The sequence below is a fragment of the Drosophila novamexicana genome, unplaced genomic scaffold (genome assembly GCF_003285875.2).
Source record: "Drosophila novamexicana strain 15010-1031.04,08,12 unplaced genomic scaffold, DnovRS2.1 tig00000072-arrow-arrow-pilon, whole genome shotgun sequence".
NCBI classification, from domain to species: domain Eukaryota; kingdom Metazoa; phylum Arthropoda; class Insecta; order Diptera; family Drosophilidae; genus Drosophila; species Drosophila novamexicana.
Genome location: NW_020824771.1, coordinates 405698 through 421185, shown reverse-complemented (window position 1 = coordinate 421185; position 15488 = coordinate 405698). Strand labels below are relative to the sequence as shown.

Sequence of the window (15488 nt, the reverse complement as noted above, 5' to 3'; positions counted from 1 at the left end):
TTTGAAAACGGACTAATGACAGCTAACAGTGTAATGTCATTCCAGCACAAACAAAAATCGATTATTTGCTTCGTTCAAATGCAGTCTAGGGATGGGCGTTGTCTGCCAACTGCTTTTGGTACATACCCTATACAAAATTGGCAAGGGTGCTCTCATGAATATATATGTACTTGTAATAAAATACCAAGTGTTAAAACCAGTATCAAATAAACGTATTAGCGCGCATATGATAGTTATCGATATATTTGATGATTAACAGCTACGTAAATATTGTCCATCTCCAAAACATTCAACGCTATTTACTGCTATTTGTATTTGCAATATTTTTTAATTTTAAATTTTGTTAAATAATATTATTAATTATTTGAATGGAAGCAGCTTATAATTCCAACGAGAGCGTTTTCAACATAGTCACCAAAATAGCCGAGCTACTGTCGCAGGATGAGCGCGCCCAAGCGGAGCAAGCAGCTGCAGCTGCAGAGATGCCTTCGCCAGCTTCAGTTGCCAATAAACGCACAAAAATCTACGAATCTCTGCTGTCGCCACGTTCGGCGAATCCATCGCCTCCTCGATTGGATAGGCTACCTGAGTGTCAGAAGCTATTGGACGAGCAATGCGCGAATTTAAATTCCACACTAGGCAACGAGGTTCCAAGCTGTCTTCTCAACACATGCTCAGCTCAAGAGGAACAAAAACAACAACCAGAGTCATCAAAATCCTGTGGATCCTGGCAAAACAAGATTTTGCTGGCCAGGCCGCTACGACTGCTGCCAAACCCCTGCCGGGATTGGCAATTCCCGGGTAGACCGCAGGGCCCACCCCTATTAAGATCGGTCGAAAATATGCGAGACTCAATAAAGCCCATCGAATTTCGCCGGCAGTCAGAGTTTCAGGTGAGCGATCTGGACGTGATGCGCAATGCCCAAAAGAGCCAGAAGAAACCCATTTTGGCCTGCTCAGTGCTGAAGGACTCCATGTCACGTATAAATGAATCGAGGCGAGGACCACGGCGTGTTAAGATTAACCTGCCGCTGCGGGACAAAGGCCAAGTGTCAGCAAAAGAATCCGATGCTAATAAGGGCTTAACGTTGACCATTACATCTGAGAAGCACTTTGTCACGGATCAGCTTGTAAGCAACGAGCTCAAATGGCACCAGGATCAGACATTGCAATTGATGTATATTAAGCTGCCCCTCCTCATCGATCATCTAAAGCAGGCTGCAGGTGGGCATATTTGCCTTAGCATTGTTCACTTTATAACCTGTTAATTCTTTCATTGCTAAGCTGGTCTGCAATCTGATACGATTGTCTGCACGGACGATGGCACTTTTATGTTGAAACCACATATCACTCTGAGCGTTGTGCTGCCCGAGGTGTTGGCTGAATTTGCGGAACCATTTCTTGCCTCTGGCAGGGCTTTTCGGCGACTGAGCGCCCGTACTCAATGGCAGCACGCACCAAATCGCATCGAACGTCCTTTGAACCGAGTAAGACCGGACCGCAAAGCATTTAATAAATCCAATGTGCAAGCTTTCTTATTTTCTTTAAAGACTATGCGACAGGCCATAATTACGTTCCTTACGAATAGCCGTCTGTTTTTGCTATCGCTGTCTGTCAACAATTTGCCACAACTGCTACGCGGCGCAGGTCCCGCCATGGAGATGCTGCAGCAAATGGATCAGATGTTTCAGGCTGAGCCCAGTCGTAAGAAGAAATTACGTCAAGTTTGTTCTACCGCTTAACTAAAGATTCCTATTCAATTTCAGTGAACAACGCCGAAGGCATGAACGGAATGTGCGGAATGAGCCTGCTGAGCTTCGTTTGGTCAGCTATTAATGTGGGCATCAACTGTGAATTTTCACAATTACTTATGTACCTGTTGAGGTCGTTGTGCGGCACATACTTCGCCCAGCTACAGCGTTGGCTTTACCAGGGCGAGCTCGAGGAACCCTTCAATGAGCTTTTCATCAAGTGTTGCCCGCACAAGATGATGCACGAGCGCAGCAAGGAATTTTTCGACAAGGGCTATTATGTACGGTCCGATATAGTGCCAGGCTTTCTGGCGGGCTGCGAGCAGGCCATTCTCCAATGCGGCAAGTACAACCGTTTCCTTAAGACTTACAATCCTCAGGTAAGTAGACATGGATACATATTGAAATATATGTGGCGCATAATAATCAGTGGTTGGCTTACAGCATGCGGTTTTCAATTTAAAGTATCCCGACTTGGTTGTATGCCTGTCGGAGCAGCAGTTAATGAAAATGCGCCAAGAGCTGGAGCTACACTACGAACAGATACTGCAGAACATCCAGCCATTTAAGATGCAAAGCATCTTAGCGGAACAAACAGAGAGCAGCCGACGTTTTGGTAATCGCATGTGGGACTGCACTCAGTCGCACATCGCTGCCTGGGAGCAGCGCCAGCGGGATTTGCAATTGAAGGCGAACGCAGTGAAACAAAAGCGCTATGAAGAGCTTAATGAGCAACGGGAGCAACAGGAACAGTTGCGTATGGAGCAGAGACGTTTGGGACTGGTATTTGAGCTAGGATACCAGCGAAAGTGCGATCAGCTGGAAGAAATGCGCTTGAAACAGGAGAAACAGGTTTTGGAAGAGCAAATTGCTGCCTTAAAAAAGGCCACACCACCGATGCAAATGACCGTCGCGGACACGAGCCCAGACGACAGCACAAGCAGTGGTCGCAGCTATGTTTCTTGCGAGGAATTAGATCCCGAAGAACTGGCGAAGGTTAAGCCACAGTCAGCCACATCACAGCCTGATCAAGCCGATGTGCTGAACTCGAATGAGACCGATATGGAAATGACTCGCAATCGTATGCGCAATAATTCCTCCGAACAGTTTCAAGAATGTCAAATGGAAGTACAGCTGCAGAAAGACGTGACGACGACCAGCGCAGCCAGCTACACAGAAGTCGAACGAAATCGAATGCGAGTTCTTAATTGTACGGAACAGCGAACTAAACTGCCGCCAGATTTGAACATGAATCTCGAGGATCTCACAGATTTGCAGCGCAATCGTCAGCGCATGCAGCAACACAGCACGTTCGGCTCATTGAATAGTGAAGAGGATGCGGCCAGTGAGTCCGAGAAGCGTCTACTGCATTCGGATACGGAACTTGCACGCAATCGCCGCCATGTTATGGAAGGAGACTTCACGATCAGTGGAGGTTTAGGCAATGCCATGCATTTGCCATTGGAGCCGCACAGGCTATGCGTGGAATCCACGCTGGGTACAGAAACGCCCATGTCCACCACATCCGATGTAGAGATTGAAATCGATATTCCAAACGAGCTGGTCGATGCGGCCAATAACAACAGTATTAATAGTAGTGCCAACTGTGATACTAATCGCGATAATGCGGATCAGACAGCTGTAGCTGCTGTGGCTGAGCCCGAAGCTGTGGCTTTGAAAAGAGAAAAGCCTGTCTTTAGCCTGCCCACATTGCAATTGGATACGTCGCAGGCAAATGGAGCCGAACAAATACAAAAAATCGGACATAATCCGTTTATAATCAAACGTTACATGCAACTGTCTGTCATGATACCACTTAAATCTCACCTGTCGCTGCTGCGCAACGAGGTTCTGCGCATATTCCACGAACAACACGTTATCGAGCATTTTTGCCAGCTACGCAAATATTTCTTTTTGCTAGACGGCGAATTTGGCACACTGCTTATTGTGGGAATCCTAGAGCAAATCGAATCTGGCGTTCTGCCGCACAGTTTATGCCAAAAGGGTGTACTCGACGCCATACTCAACAATGCGCTCATTAACAGGGCGGCCGATGGAACTGGTGCAGCTGTGGTAGCCGATAATCTCGCCTTAAATTGCACGAATATACCGGAGGCCTTTGATCTAATGGATATCAATGCTCTGTCCATATTTAAGCTTGATTGCAAAATGGAATGGCCCCTGAATCTGGTATTCAGCGGGGAGACCATGGACAAGTATGCGCAAATATTCTCACACTTGATAAAGCTGCGACACGTCAGCTTCATAATGGAGCGTGCCTATCTGGACTTCCAGCAGTCGTCCAGGCTGCACGGTCGCCCATTGCAGCAGTCATCGCAGTACCGTCATCTGCAAATGGTGCGTCACAAGCTGTCGCATTTCGTCATCACGCTGCAGAATCATCTGGTCACAAATGCCTTGGAGGGCACGTGGAAGTCTTTCACCGATGAGCTGATCACCGTCGATTCTGTTGAAGGTCTTTATCAGCGTCACGTGGAATACCTAAAGGAGATCGCCTTCTTTTCGCTGCTCAATCGTCGCAGCGCCAAGTTTCGGGAGACCATTGACAATATACTTGTGATAGCGCTACGTTTTTGCAAGTTGGTTACTATTTAAAATTTAAATGGAATTTTAATTTAACTTTCTATGTTCTTCTTCTTTTAGAATTTTGAACTCAAAGCCGTTTGTTTTGGATGAAGAACAACAGTTTGTTCATCCGCGCTACAAGCGATTGGTATATGAAGAAGCCGAGTTTGAAAAATTCATCCGTTATGCGATCTACTTGGGCAACAAGGTTGCCGCTTCCGGTTATCAAGAGAAAATAGTTGACCTAATACGTATCATAAATTATAATAACTACTACAATGTAGCTGATAGTACGAATTAAATAAAATGTTATTAGGTGTTGTCTGGTGCTTGATTAGGAATATATTTTTCCCAACATTGCCTTAGCATAAATACTTATTTGTATATATTCACTATTCTTTGGCACAGTGTTAAAATTAAAACGTTGATCCACACATGTTTTAGTATTTTTTGTTTGCAGTGAACGGTCACACTGTCACTGACTCGGACTTCTAATTATCGATAGCATTTCGATAAATAACAATATTTTGTTTACCAGCCGACTGGTGCGGCAATAAAGTTAGAGCGTGTTAGTTTATTGACTACCTGCGCTAAGAACCCTCGAATAACGCGAACGAAGAAACCCAAAAGAGGCAATTCGCTGACAGGCCAGCAATCAACAGGCAGCGCCTTTTTCGCGTATTTGTAATGCTTGACGATATCTCGGCATTGCATATAAGTACAGCACGCTCAACGTACAACATGGACACAACATCGGATGCTGATGCGGTAAATACAATAAATATGGGCAGTATTGAGCTACAGCTAAACAGCTCCTATATCCTCCAGTGCTCGATGTCCTCGCTAGAGAGCGAAAGTGACTTGTCGCTGGCCTTTGAACCGGGCGAACCGGCGGACTGTGATGAGCTACCCGCCTTCGAGATACGTGCCTTCTCGCCACATGGTCGTACGCCATCTCCCATTGATGACCTAAATATGTCAGATATTGAAACGCCAAAACAGGAGTCGGCACAGCAGCGCAGCCCTGGCCGCCAGAACAACCCAGAGTTTGTGGCCTTGCATGAGATCAATGCACAGATCAGCGCGCCAAGCGACAATGCAAATGATTCAACAAGTGCCATCAGTCGTGCGAACAGCTTGGAAACTATTTTTGAGGGCGTATTTCTGCATACCCCACCGCGTGAGAAGCTTAACAAAAGCGCTGGTTGCGGCTCCAATTCCAACTCTGCCACTCGCTTCACGCCGAAACGCAGTCGGGCTAACCTAATGGAACTGGTGGCCATGAATCGCCTGAACCTGGACGGCAAGGAAAATCAGTCGCCATGCAACCAACTACAAGATGAACCTACCTAGTTGCTATATGTAGGGTAATCCAGGCCTGAACCAAAGCCATATATGACACATTTGTTTAGACTGTCCCTCATTTTTCTACACCTAAGATTTCGATATATGTGTAAGCATGCACTAATTTACACTTTGTGTATCCTAAAAATATCATTTTTATATGTATTTATATTTCTGATGCTGAGTTTGAATAGTAAAACATTTGCCTTTCCATGTTTTAAACATTAAATGGGATGTGTTTTATTTTATGAGGGGCCATTCAATTTTCAAGGCTTTAGGTAGTCGAAACGTTCGAGTCGTATAAAATCCTTCAGGTTGTAGCTGCATGAGTTACCTGAGTAAAGTCCGGGAATCAAGAAGAGGCTGCACTAAGATCCAAGCAGGTGCTAAGCCTCGGAAGCTATCATTAGGCAGATTATTTCCACAAATGTTTTTCCTAAACTACGACAGACACGACCTCATACGCGACTAGCATATGTTATGCCACATACTAAAGTGTATGCTAACAATATAATATAGTTTTGAACATCAAAATATTTTCCACTTATCATAGTTATACAAATTTAACCTGTACGCACGCAAGGTTTCTGAGTTTTGTAAGTAAAAGTGCAATTGTTTACTTATGCAACTATTTTAATGATAATTTTTGGCTTAAATTAATTATATATAAAAGTCTTAAATTATATAAAGTTTTTCCTGCATATTATACATATTCGATATGAATATCGTTGGAAGTACTTTGACTTTTGATTTTATAAGAACTTAAGAAACTTAAAGGTAAAGCTAACGTATTTGAAATATATTAGATACTAATTGCAAAAAAACATTTAAAAGAGGGGCGCATTAATTCTGTCTTTCAAAAACCCAAAATCTGAGTTTGAAAAAAAAAAGAGAAGTACTTGGACTTTTGATTATATAAAAATTTAAGAAACTTTAAAAGTAAAGCTCACATATTTCAAATATATTAAATACGAATTGCAAAGATAACTTTTAAACAAGTGGCGCATTAATTCGGTCTTTCAAAATCCCAAAAACGTATTTAAAAAAATATATAATTTAAATTTTCTCAATATTTGTAGTAAAATAATAATGTAGATGTTTAAAGGAAATACGAAATGAAGATAAATATATACATACGCATATATGTAAATACATTTTGAAAAACTTAATTGTTAAACATACTTAAAAGCAAATAGAAAATAGTTGTAATAATGAATAAGAGGTGCTTATTAAAAAGTGTGGGGAATGTCTTGATGAACACACAAAATAATACGAATGTAAATATCGATAGACTGTTAATTTTGTAAGAAATCTTATACAAAAAATATTAAAATGAGGTAGCGCTAAATATGATGGCTTTAAATGAATAGTGTATCCAATGTTGCTGAAAGTTATACAGCTTCATATATTGACGCTCAATGCAAATAGTCAAAAGTTTTTGGAGTGACGCGACGCTGAAAAAACTTTGACACGAAGCAGACCCGGATTAACCTCTTGCCAGCTGATAAATTATTAAGAGTTATGTATTTCATAATAATTCTGTAAAAGCAAAGACACTTACCGCAAACGTCGCTCCTGTAGACGAGCCTTTACATTTTTCTTGATGGTCGAAACACCATTTGCGCTATGTAGTCCCCGACCCGTAATGATAAAAACATGCTTATACACTCGCGTGCTATTGCGCAGCACACTTATGTGGCGATCCAGGAACAAGTCGAGACTGCTAACCGCCTCTATGGTATGCAAATAGTGTAGATCTAGCAAATCCGGATTGTTTTGCGTGTGCTTGTGTACTTCCATGATGCAGTTGGCCGCACGATGATTAAATACATCGATCTTTTTCTTATGCAGCTGCGCAATCTCCGAATAGTACAGCGCCACGCTACCATTGCCCTGCTGTATCGCCTGCTTGGCTTTCAAATTGCACTCGGCTCTCAATTGGGCATGATGGGCGGCCAGATTACGTGTCTCCTCAAAGTCTCGCAATGCTGCACATTTCGCCTCCTCGTGCAATTGTGGCGATTGCAACTTGACGTTTCCTACGGAACGTGGACTGGGCGCCTTAGGTGGAGGCTGTTGCTGTTGCTCTTGTTGATTAAGCTGTTATGAAGATGTATATTGATGAGAAATTATGATCAAATATCGAATTACTATAACGAGTTAAGCACCACTTACCTTTTCGTTTTCGCGCTGCGCCTGTTCGTAAAGCTCGGCGCTGGTTAAATCGCTCTGCACATTGCTGTCCAGCACCTCAACGGTCTTCACATAATTGTTGTCAGTAGCTTCAAAGACCTGCAGCACGGTATCGCTGGGAATTTCGGGAAATTTCTCGCACAGCTTCATTTTAGTCAAATGCGTAGCAATATCATTGGGCTTGTATTGGGTTGCCTGCTTGGCCGCCTGTTGTTCACTGTTGTAGATGCTCCAGGCCAGCTCCATATCGAGCAGCTCGTTTACGTTGCCGGGCGATTCGCTGCACTCAGCGTATTTGGGATGCTTGAGCAGGCGTGCGAATTGCTCATCATCGCGCAGCGTTTGCTGACGCTGTTCTTCAACTTGATTGTGCACCGCTTCCATCCAAAGCATGTACAATTGCTTGGCCAGACTGTACGGCACAAACACTTTTGTGGGCAACGCCTCTGGATCTACGGGCAGCAATTCACCCTCCCACTGAAAGTTGCTGCGGAGTTGTTCAATAAAATTTTCACCCAGATCCATTTCGAGTAGTGCATTATCCTCCGAATCATCATCGTCCTCGTCAGTAGCAGCCATTGGTGCCGGCTCAACTGGGGGCAGCGGTTGATCTAAACAACCATTGCGTATGTCGCGTATTTTGCGCGTATGCTCCGAGTACTGGTCATCGCCCAAAACAAAACTGTTCTCAATCTGTAGCTGCAGTTCCCGGTTCGCGTAACCAAGGCCAGCGTTGCGTCTAGTACGCGGCTGACGCTGTGGCTTAGCTTGGCTTTTGTGAACAACTGGTGTGGGTGGAGCAGCCGGCACAGCTGATGTTTGCAATTGCAACTTGTTGCTGCTATTGCTGCAATCGCATCGAAATTCTTCGCTTTCCAGGAGCAACGCTTCCTCAGCATAGTCGGCGGCGTCTGCTGTGAGCTCATCCTCTTTGATTAATATATCGACTGCCCAATCCACATCACCGTTGCACTTCACATACAAATCCCAGAGGCCTACCAACTGCTTGTTCGGATATATTTGACGGAGTGCCACAAAGCCAGCCGCCTCGTTCGGGCAGTTTAAGCTGTGACGCTGCAAGGCCTTGTTGCTGGTATCTGTTGATGATGACGTGGCACCAGTTGGATTTGTCGTTTCGGTTGGTTGCTCATCTCGCAACAAATCTAACAACGAACTTTCACCTGTTGCCGCAACGCTGGCAACTGTTGCTGGCATCGGCTGGTCGTTCGTCTGCGCCCAGTAGCTGTTCACATTTTGCTCATACGGCATCCACGTTTGAGCATTCACATTCAGCTTAAATCCATCCGATTGGGAATTTGACAGCGCACTGGAGCTGTCCGATTGCAGCGCAGGTGTGGCAGGTGCCGGCAACGCTGGCAAAGGCGGCTTTGAACGCAGCTGCGGCAAGGACACCGTGTACTTTGTTTCTTTAAGCAACTGTTTAACAGAAAATAAATTATAATTGGATATTGCAAGTGTGTAAATAATTGATTTTTACCCCAATTAGCTCGGCAACGCTGGTCTTCTCGTAGCGATCCAGCATGCGCTTTATATTGTCCTTTGGCACCTGATGGACATTCCGTTTGGCCAGCTCTGTGGCTGAATTGCGCCAGCTCGTTTGGGGCTCAAGCAGCTCCAAAAGGTAACCATGCTGCACGGCAATCTGTACATAGGGCTGCATCTCCCATACCATTATATTCGTGTTGTCCACAATGATGGGACTCCAGCCAGCGGCGGCTTTGCGCTTTACCCGTTGTTTATTCCAGTCGTGAGCTTCTGGCAACAGATTCGGATTAAATTGGTATCCACGCGTCGTGAGAAAGTAATCGTCGCTGCTGTGCACAAAATCCGTAATCGAATGCTGTTCCAGCAAATGAATTTGTTGTAGCAGTGTTTTGGCCATTGTGGACTTGCCGCTGCCCGGCGGACCGCGCATAATTATCATAATCTTGTGGCCAGCTTGAGCCTTTTTACATATTTCATTATATTCCTTGGTTTGGTTGTTGTTTGTGCTGCTGGGACACATCTTTGGCATGGCCGCTGCTGCTGGCGCAATGTATTTGTTTGCGTTACAATTGTTGCTGTTGTTGTTGTTGCTCTCTTCTCTTATGGACAGTTTCTCGTTAAACCAGCGCGTCATATTTTCTGCTTGCTCAGCAGCATTTCCCGCCGAAGACATTTTTGCTGTGTTCGCAGTTTCTTTCGGTTCCCAGCGTAGAGTTTTGCCTTGGCATCAAAATTGAAGGACTTGCATACATGTGCAGAATACATATATATAACTGCGCAGTTATCTTGTTTAGCAACGTTCGCAGCTACAACGCCAGTGGAGGATCCTCACAAATGTTGAAACCAAATACGAAACCTCACCTTAGTGCCTCTAGATGTGAAATGTTCACCAATTTTCGATTTGTAGCTATAGCAGGCTTCGGATTTCGCATTAACTATCTTGAGAATGCTTTAATTTTATAGCTAATTTTGAGCGAATAAAATAAAGCAGTAAAGTTTTCCAAAAACATTGTACAATGTACATTACAGAACAACGACATGTCCGATTGTAGTATCGATATGTCGACAGAACAACGACATGTCCGATAGTAGTATCGATATGTCGGTATATTAATTTTTAAAACATTTGCAGCACTAATTGTATCAGCTCGTACTAATATGCTGATTATGAATAGCGCAAGAACACGCAAGTGCGGTTTACATGGAAGTTCAATGCACTTATCGAAAGTACAACTCTTATATATTCCGCTTAAGTCTTAAGAGCTTACAGATTTTTTATTACGTTATTTGCTTTTGCATGAACAGCATACCAAGCGAAGCCCTTAATTTACTATCGATAACTTTTTTTGCACGCATTTATTGAAAACAGCTGCATCAGGCATTGACTGTCTCTATCCACATATTTGTGCAATAACATTTTGACTACAAAAAGGGCAATTATTAAAAGAATCAAAAATGACCGACTGGGTTAAAATTGCTGAAGACCAAGAGGTACCGAAATTGAAAATTAACCTAAATGCAGATGAACCGGCGGCGACAACAGCAGCCAGCAAGGACAATGAACCGGATGTCGCGGACCCAGCGGAAACCAGTCTTCTTATTAAGATATTGGGAAAGGGTTTGGTTAACACCAACCAGTCTTTGGACATTCAACAAAAAAATCCGAACTCGCCATTGCATTCAGTTAAAACGTTCGAGGCACTACATCTAAAACCGGAACTACTGAAGGGCATTTACGCCATGGGCTTCAATACGCCATCGAAAATTCAAGAAACTGCATTGCCAACACTCCTTGCAGATCCGCCGCAAAATATGATAGCACAAAGCCAATCTGGCACCGGAAAAACCGCAGCATTTGTGTTGGCAATGCTCAGTCGCGTTAACGTCGCCTTGGACCATCCTCAGGTTTTGTGCCTGTCGCCCACTTATGAGCTCGCGATTCAAACTGGGGAAGTGGCCGCGCGCATGGGTCAATTTTGTCCGGATATAAAGCTGAGATTTGCTGTTCGCGGTGAAGAAGGTAAGGCAACATTAGATTTTGTGCATATTGATACTAAATAAAGTTTACTTTCAGTTGACCGAAACTCAAAGATTACAGAACACATTTTAATTGGAACGCCTGGTAAAATGTTGGATTGGGGTCTGAAAATGCGTCTGTTCGATATGAAAAAAGTTCGGGTTTTTGTATTGGATGAAGCCGACGTTATGATTGCAACGCAAGGACATCACGATCAATGCATCCGAATTCATAAAATGCTCAGTTCACAGTGTCAAATGCTATTTTTCTCGGCAACATATGACAAGGAGGTTATGGACTTTGCTCGCCTGATTGTCTCTGAGCCAACCATAATTCGATTGATGCGTGAGGAGGAATCTCTCGATAACATAAAACAATATTATGTTAATTGCAAAAACGAAGATGGCAAATACAATGCAATCCAGAATATCTATGGTTGCATTAGCATCGGCCAGGCTATAATATTTTGTCATACACGCAAAACAGCTGCATGGCTGGCAGCTAAAATGATTGCCGATGGCCATTCTGTAGCCGTTCTTTCTGGCGACCTGACCGTTGAGCAGAGACTCGCTGTTCTGGATCGTTTTAGGTCCGGACAGGAGAAGGTTCTCATCACCACGAATGTCCTGTCGCGCGGCATTGACATCGAACAAGTTACAATTGTTGTTAATTTCGATCTGCCTGTTGATCTGCGCGGCAATGCTGATTGTGAAACATATTTACATCGTATTGGTCGGACTGGTCGATTTGGAAAGTCCGGAATCGCTATAAATCTGATTGACGGTGAGAAAAGCATGGCAGTGTGTCGCACTATCGAGAAGCACTTTCAAAAGGATATTACTTATTTGAACACCGATAATGCGGATGATATTGAAAAGATTGGCAACTAAATCATTCAAATCATTCCCCTCATTTAGCATTAGGTGAGCAACATTTGTGAAATTTCTCTTGAAATAAAAATAACTTCTGAAAAAATACAGGCAGAAGTGCACGTCATATTGCTATTCTTAAAATATAACAATTTTCTATTCGTATTCTTTAAGGTTTTATTTTTATAAAAGGTAACATCTTTTTTATTTGTTTATAATGGGACAATACAACAATTTATATTCTTTAAACTTAAAGTTAAAATTTGTTATTTTGGACTTACAAATTGGACGATCTTTTATAAAATGTCTTTTTTTTTTTTTTTTAACTTTATCCAATCACACACCTCAATAACATTTTGAAACTCCAGCCAATACATTTTGCTAAGCCTCTAAGCAAAAATATTGACCCCTTGAACAATGGGGGAACAATAATGCAAATAAGTTTCCTTAGTATAAAGAGCAGAGGTGGCAAAGTTTTAATGATTAACTTTGCTGCATGATACAGTATAATGGCCGTCCATTTGCAAACAATGATCAATATGTATCCGCCACCTAAGCATAAAAGACAGATAGCTTTCCAAATATCTGGGTTTTCCCAAAATATAGACCACCAATCATCAAAATGCTCGTCGCTAAAAAATGTAAATGTTCCATAGTTACTTCTCCTTTCACAATTATTGTTATTGTTGTTGTTGTTGTTGTTGTTGTTGTTGTTGTTGTTATTGTTATTGTTCTCCCTATCATAGTTGGCACGCAAGACTGGATCACTTAAAACTAAATATGCCCCAAGAATTTTTTGGAATTGTCGCTTGATCGCAGGGTTTTCACTATCCCCGTATTTTAATGCCAATTTGCGAAATGCACTTTCGATATCCTGCTTTTGAGCATTCTTTCTTAAGCCGAGTATATCATATAAGTTGGTGTTGTCTGCGCCGCTTCGATTTCTTTCAAAGTTTTCATATTGGGCATTGTGGTTACTCCAATCATGGTTGTTCCGCTGCTCATGCCAACTACTGTATCCATTATTTTGATTTTGGTAGCCTCTTTGATTTTCGTAGTTGTTTCGATCTTGATGGCTGTGTTGATGAGGTCCGTTTGAGTTGGTCTTGCTTTGATTGTATGTTTTATCTTCTTTATTGCCGGTATTCCTATGATATTTATTGTTCTGTTTATATCCACTATCATTACTAGATTTCGCATTCTCCTGTTGATGGTGGCTGCTGTTTTTCCCTTGACCTTGTGACTGGCCTCCTTGGCTTTTCTTTTGATTATTATGGGCATTATAGATTCGATCATAGTCTCTGCGCAAATCTGGATCCGAAAGTACTTTGTATGCTCTATTTATCGACTTACAATACTCAAGTCCACGGTCTGTTTGCCGTGGGTTCTTGTCTGGATGCCATATCCTCATAAGGCTAATAAAGGCAGTTCTGATTTGTCCATTTGTTGCCTTTTGATCGATTCCAAGGGTCCCATAGTGATCTTCAAATTGTTTGCTCATTATAATTGTTATGTTTCTGACGAACTTATGGTGTTAATATTTTGCATATTTTTGACCGGCGGCCAAGTTGCTTTTAGTGTGACTTACTTTTAACGATATACGGCAATGTCGCGTCGTATTGGTTTGTGATGTTAACATTTGTCGATCGTGTTGTTTGTCTGTTATGTTAACATTGTCGATCGTGTTATTTGTCTGTTATGTTAACATTTGTCGCTCGTGTTATTTGTCTGTTATGTTAATATCTGTTGTGATGACTGCTTATCAGTTAGATATTTAAGCGTTTTGTCAGTAAAGCAAGTATTTAGGTAATTTCTAAGCTGTTCCCGTCGATTCTTGTTTCCGATAACTTAACTAAATAATTACCGATAAATGTTAACTTCGCACATATCGAAAATAAACACGTTAAGAAAGTTGCAGTATCAATAGTTCTTACAGTTAAAATCAGGTATTATATTATCTTTAGTTTTTAGAAGAACAATATACAGCTATACACGATTGTTGCATAAACTTCGAATGGGCCTGCATCAGCAAGATGTCGATTATTCTTATTAACCATATATGCGAGCCTTACAGCAGTATAGAAGAAATTCAGGGGATGTACCATTATTTATCTATGCTAGAAACATCGATAGGGCTATCGATTACATCAATGCTTTGAGATTTTTGGCAATATGCGTCATTCGTTCGGAATGATCCATGTTTACCAATGTTTACCAAGTCCTGAGACTATTTTGATGTTGATGTGCTCTAACTTTTTAACATAAATAAATAATGTAAAAACAATACCACGATGGTTGCCTAAATCGATGTTTTTTGCAACACATGGTCACATATTTATCGATAGGCAAACTGATAAGCTGTTATAAGTTGCCTATCGATAGAAATGCAGCTGAGTCATTAGGCTGTTATGTGTTTAAAAACAAGAGGTAAATTTACACCAAACAACGAAATACAGTTCAAACAATTTATTAATAAAGACGTGCAAACATCTAAATTCAAAAATAGTTAGTCATTCTGCGGACTATTCGCTTTGGCGTAATGCAAGAAAAAAATGTACACAATACAATTTAACAATTTTATAACATGCGAGAGATACAAGCGCGTAAATTCGAAAATATTAAGCTTCTCATTCCGAAGATGAGTCACTTTCGTGTTCTGGATCCTTTTTTTTGGTGAAGTATTGGAATGTCTTGAACGCAGCGAAGGCAAACAAAACAGTCCCCCCAACGGCACACATAAACGGCAACATGTCCGCTGTTGGTTGTGCAAAAGTCGTTTGCTCAACGCCGTTTTTAAGACCTTCTTCTCCATATTGGTCATATATTAGGCGTTTTTCCTTATTTGACAGTACCTCGAATGCAGCGGCAATCTCTTGGAAACGTTCCGCAGCCTGTGGGTGGTCGTTCTTATCTGGATGATACTTCAGGGCCATTCGCTTATAACCTTTTTTGATTTCATCATCGTTTGCCGTCCTGTTAATGCCTAAAATCTGATAATAGTTCTTGCCCATCCTATGACTTATTGTGAAATTCAATAAGATTTTAAGTGCTGGTGCCAAATATAGTTTGCGCTTCAAGGTCCTTCGTTTGTCTGCTTTTGTTTCGCCGCTTATTAAGAGGGAAAGTATGCTCTAAGTACCTTGCACAACTGGATTTATAATTATTATAAGCATAGCTTAAATTTCGCAAAACAGTTATCGATAATAAATAAAACTAACAACA

At 42.1% G+C, this 15488-nt stretch overlaps 5 protein-coding genes across 5 annotated transcripts; 3 read left to right on the top strand and 2 right to left on the bottom strand.

Annotated features, from left to right (window-relative positions):
* Nucleotides 1-330: 330 nt before the first annotated feature.
* On the top strand, nucleotides 331-5248 carry LOC115771475 (gamma-tubulin complex component 6). Its single transcript, XM_030717197.1, has 7 exons — nucleotides 331-1224; nucleotides 1285-1487; nucleotides 1551-1704; nucleotides 1767-2131; nucleotides 2196-4351; nucleotides 4416-5105; nucleotides 5166-5248. The coding sequence occupies exons 1-6, from the start codon at nucleotides 369-371 to the stop codon at nucleotides 4636-4638; spliced, it is 3957 nt and encodes a 1318-aa protein (XP_030573057.1). The 5' UTR covers nucleotides 331-368; the 3' UTR covers nucleotides 4639-5105; nucleotides 5166-5248.
* On the top strand, nucleotides 5079-5530 carry LOC115771376. The gene is made up of 2 exons (XM_030717060.1): nucleotides 5079-5463; nucleotides 5526-5530. The coding sequence occupies exons 1-2, from the start codon at nucleotides 5079-5081 to the stop codon at nucleotides 5528-5530; spliced, it is 390 nt and encodes a 129-aa protein (XP_030572920.1).
* Nucleotides 5531-5942: 412 nt separating this feature from the next.
* On the bottom strand, nucleotides 5943-13853 carry LOC115771419. The gene is given in 4 exon segments (XM_030717121.1): nucleotides 5943-7182; nucleotides 7243-9311; nucleotides 9373-9974; nucleotides 12939-13853. Coding segments are annotated over 4 exon segments (3573 nt in total). The 5' UTR covers nucleotides 13768-13853; the 3' UTR covers nucleotides 5943-7109.
* LOC115771418 (DEAD-box helicase Dbp80) lies at nucleotides 10754-12393 on the top strand. Its single transcript, XM_030717120.1, has 2 exons — nucleotides 10754-11400; nucleotides 11455-12393. Exons 1-2 carry the CDS (start codon nucleotides 10836-10838, stop codon nucleotides 12285-12287), a joined length of 1398 nt encoding a protein of 465 aa, XP_030572980.1. The 5' UTR covers nucleotides 10754-10835; the 3' UTR covers nucleotides 12288-12393.
* Nucleotides 13854-14728: 875 nt separating the features above from the next.
* LOC115771474 (dnaJ protein homolog 1) lies at nucleotides 14729-15471 on the bottom strand. The gene has a single exon (XM_030717196.1). The coding sequence runs from the start codon at nucleotides 15275-15277 to the stop codon at nucleotides 14894-14896; it is 384 nt and encodes a 127-aa protein (XP_030573056.1). The 5' UTR covers nucleotides 15278-15471; the 3' UTR covers nucleotides 14729-14893.
* Nucleotides 15472-15488: the final 17 nt, after the last annotated feature.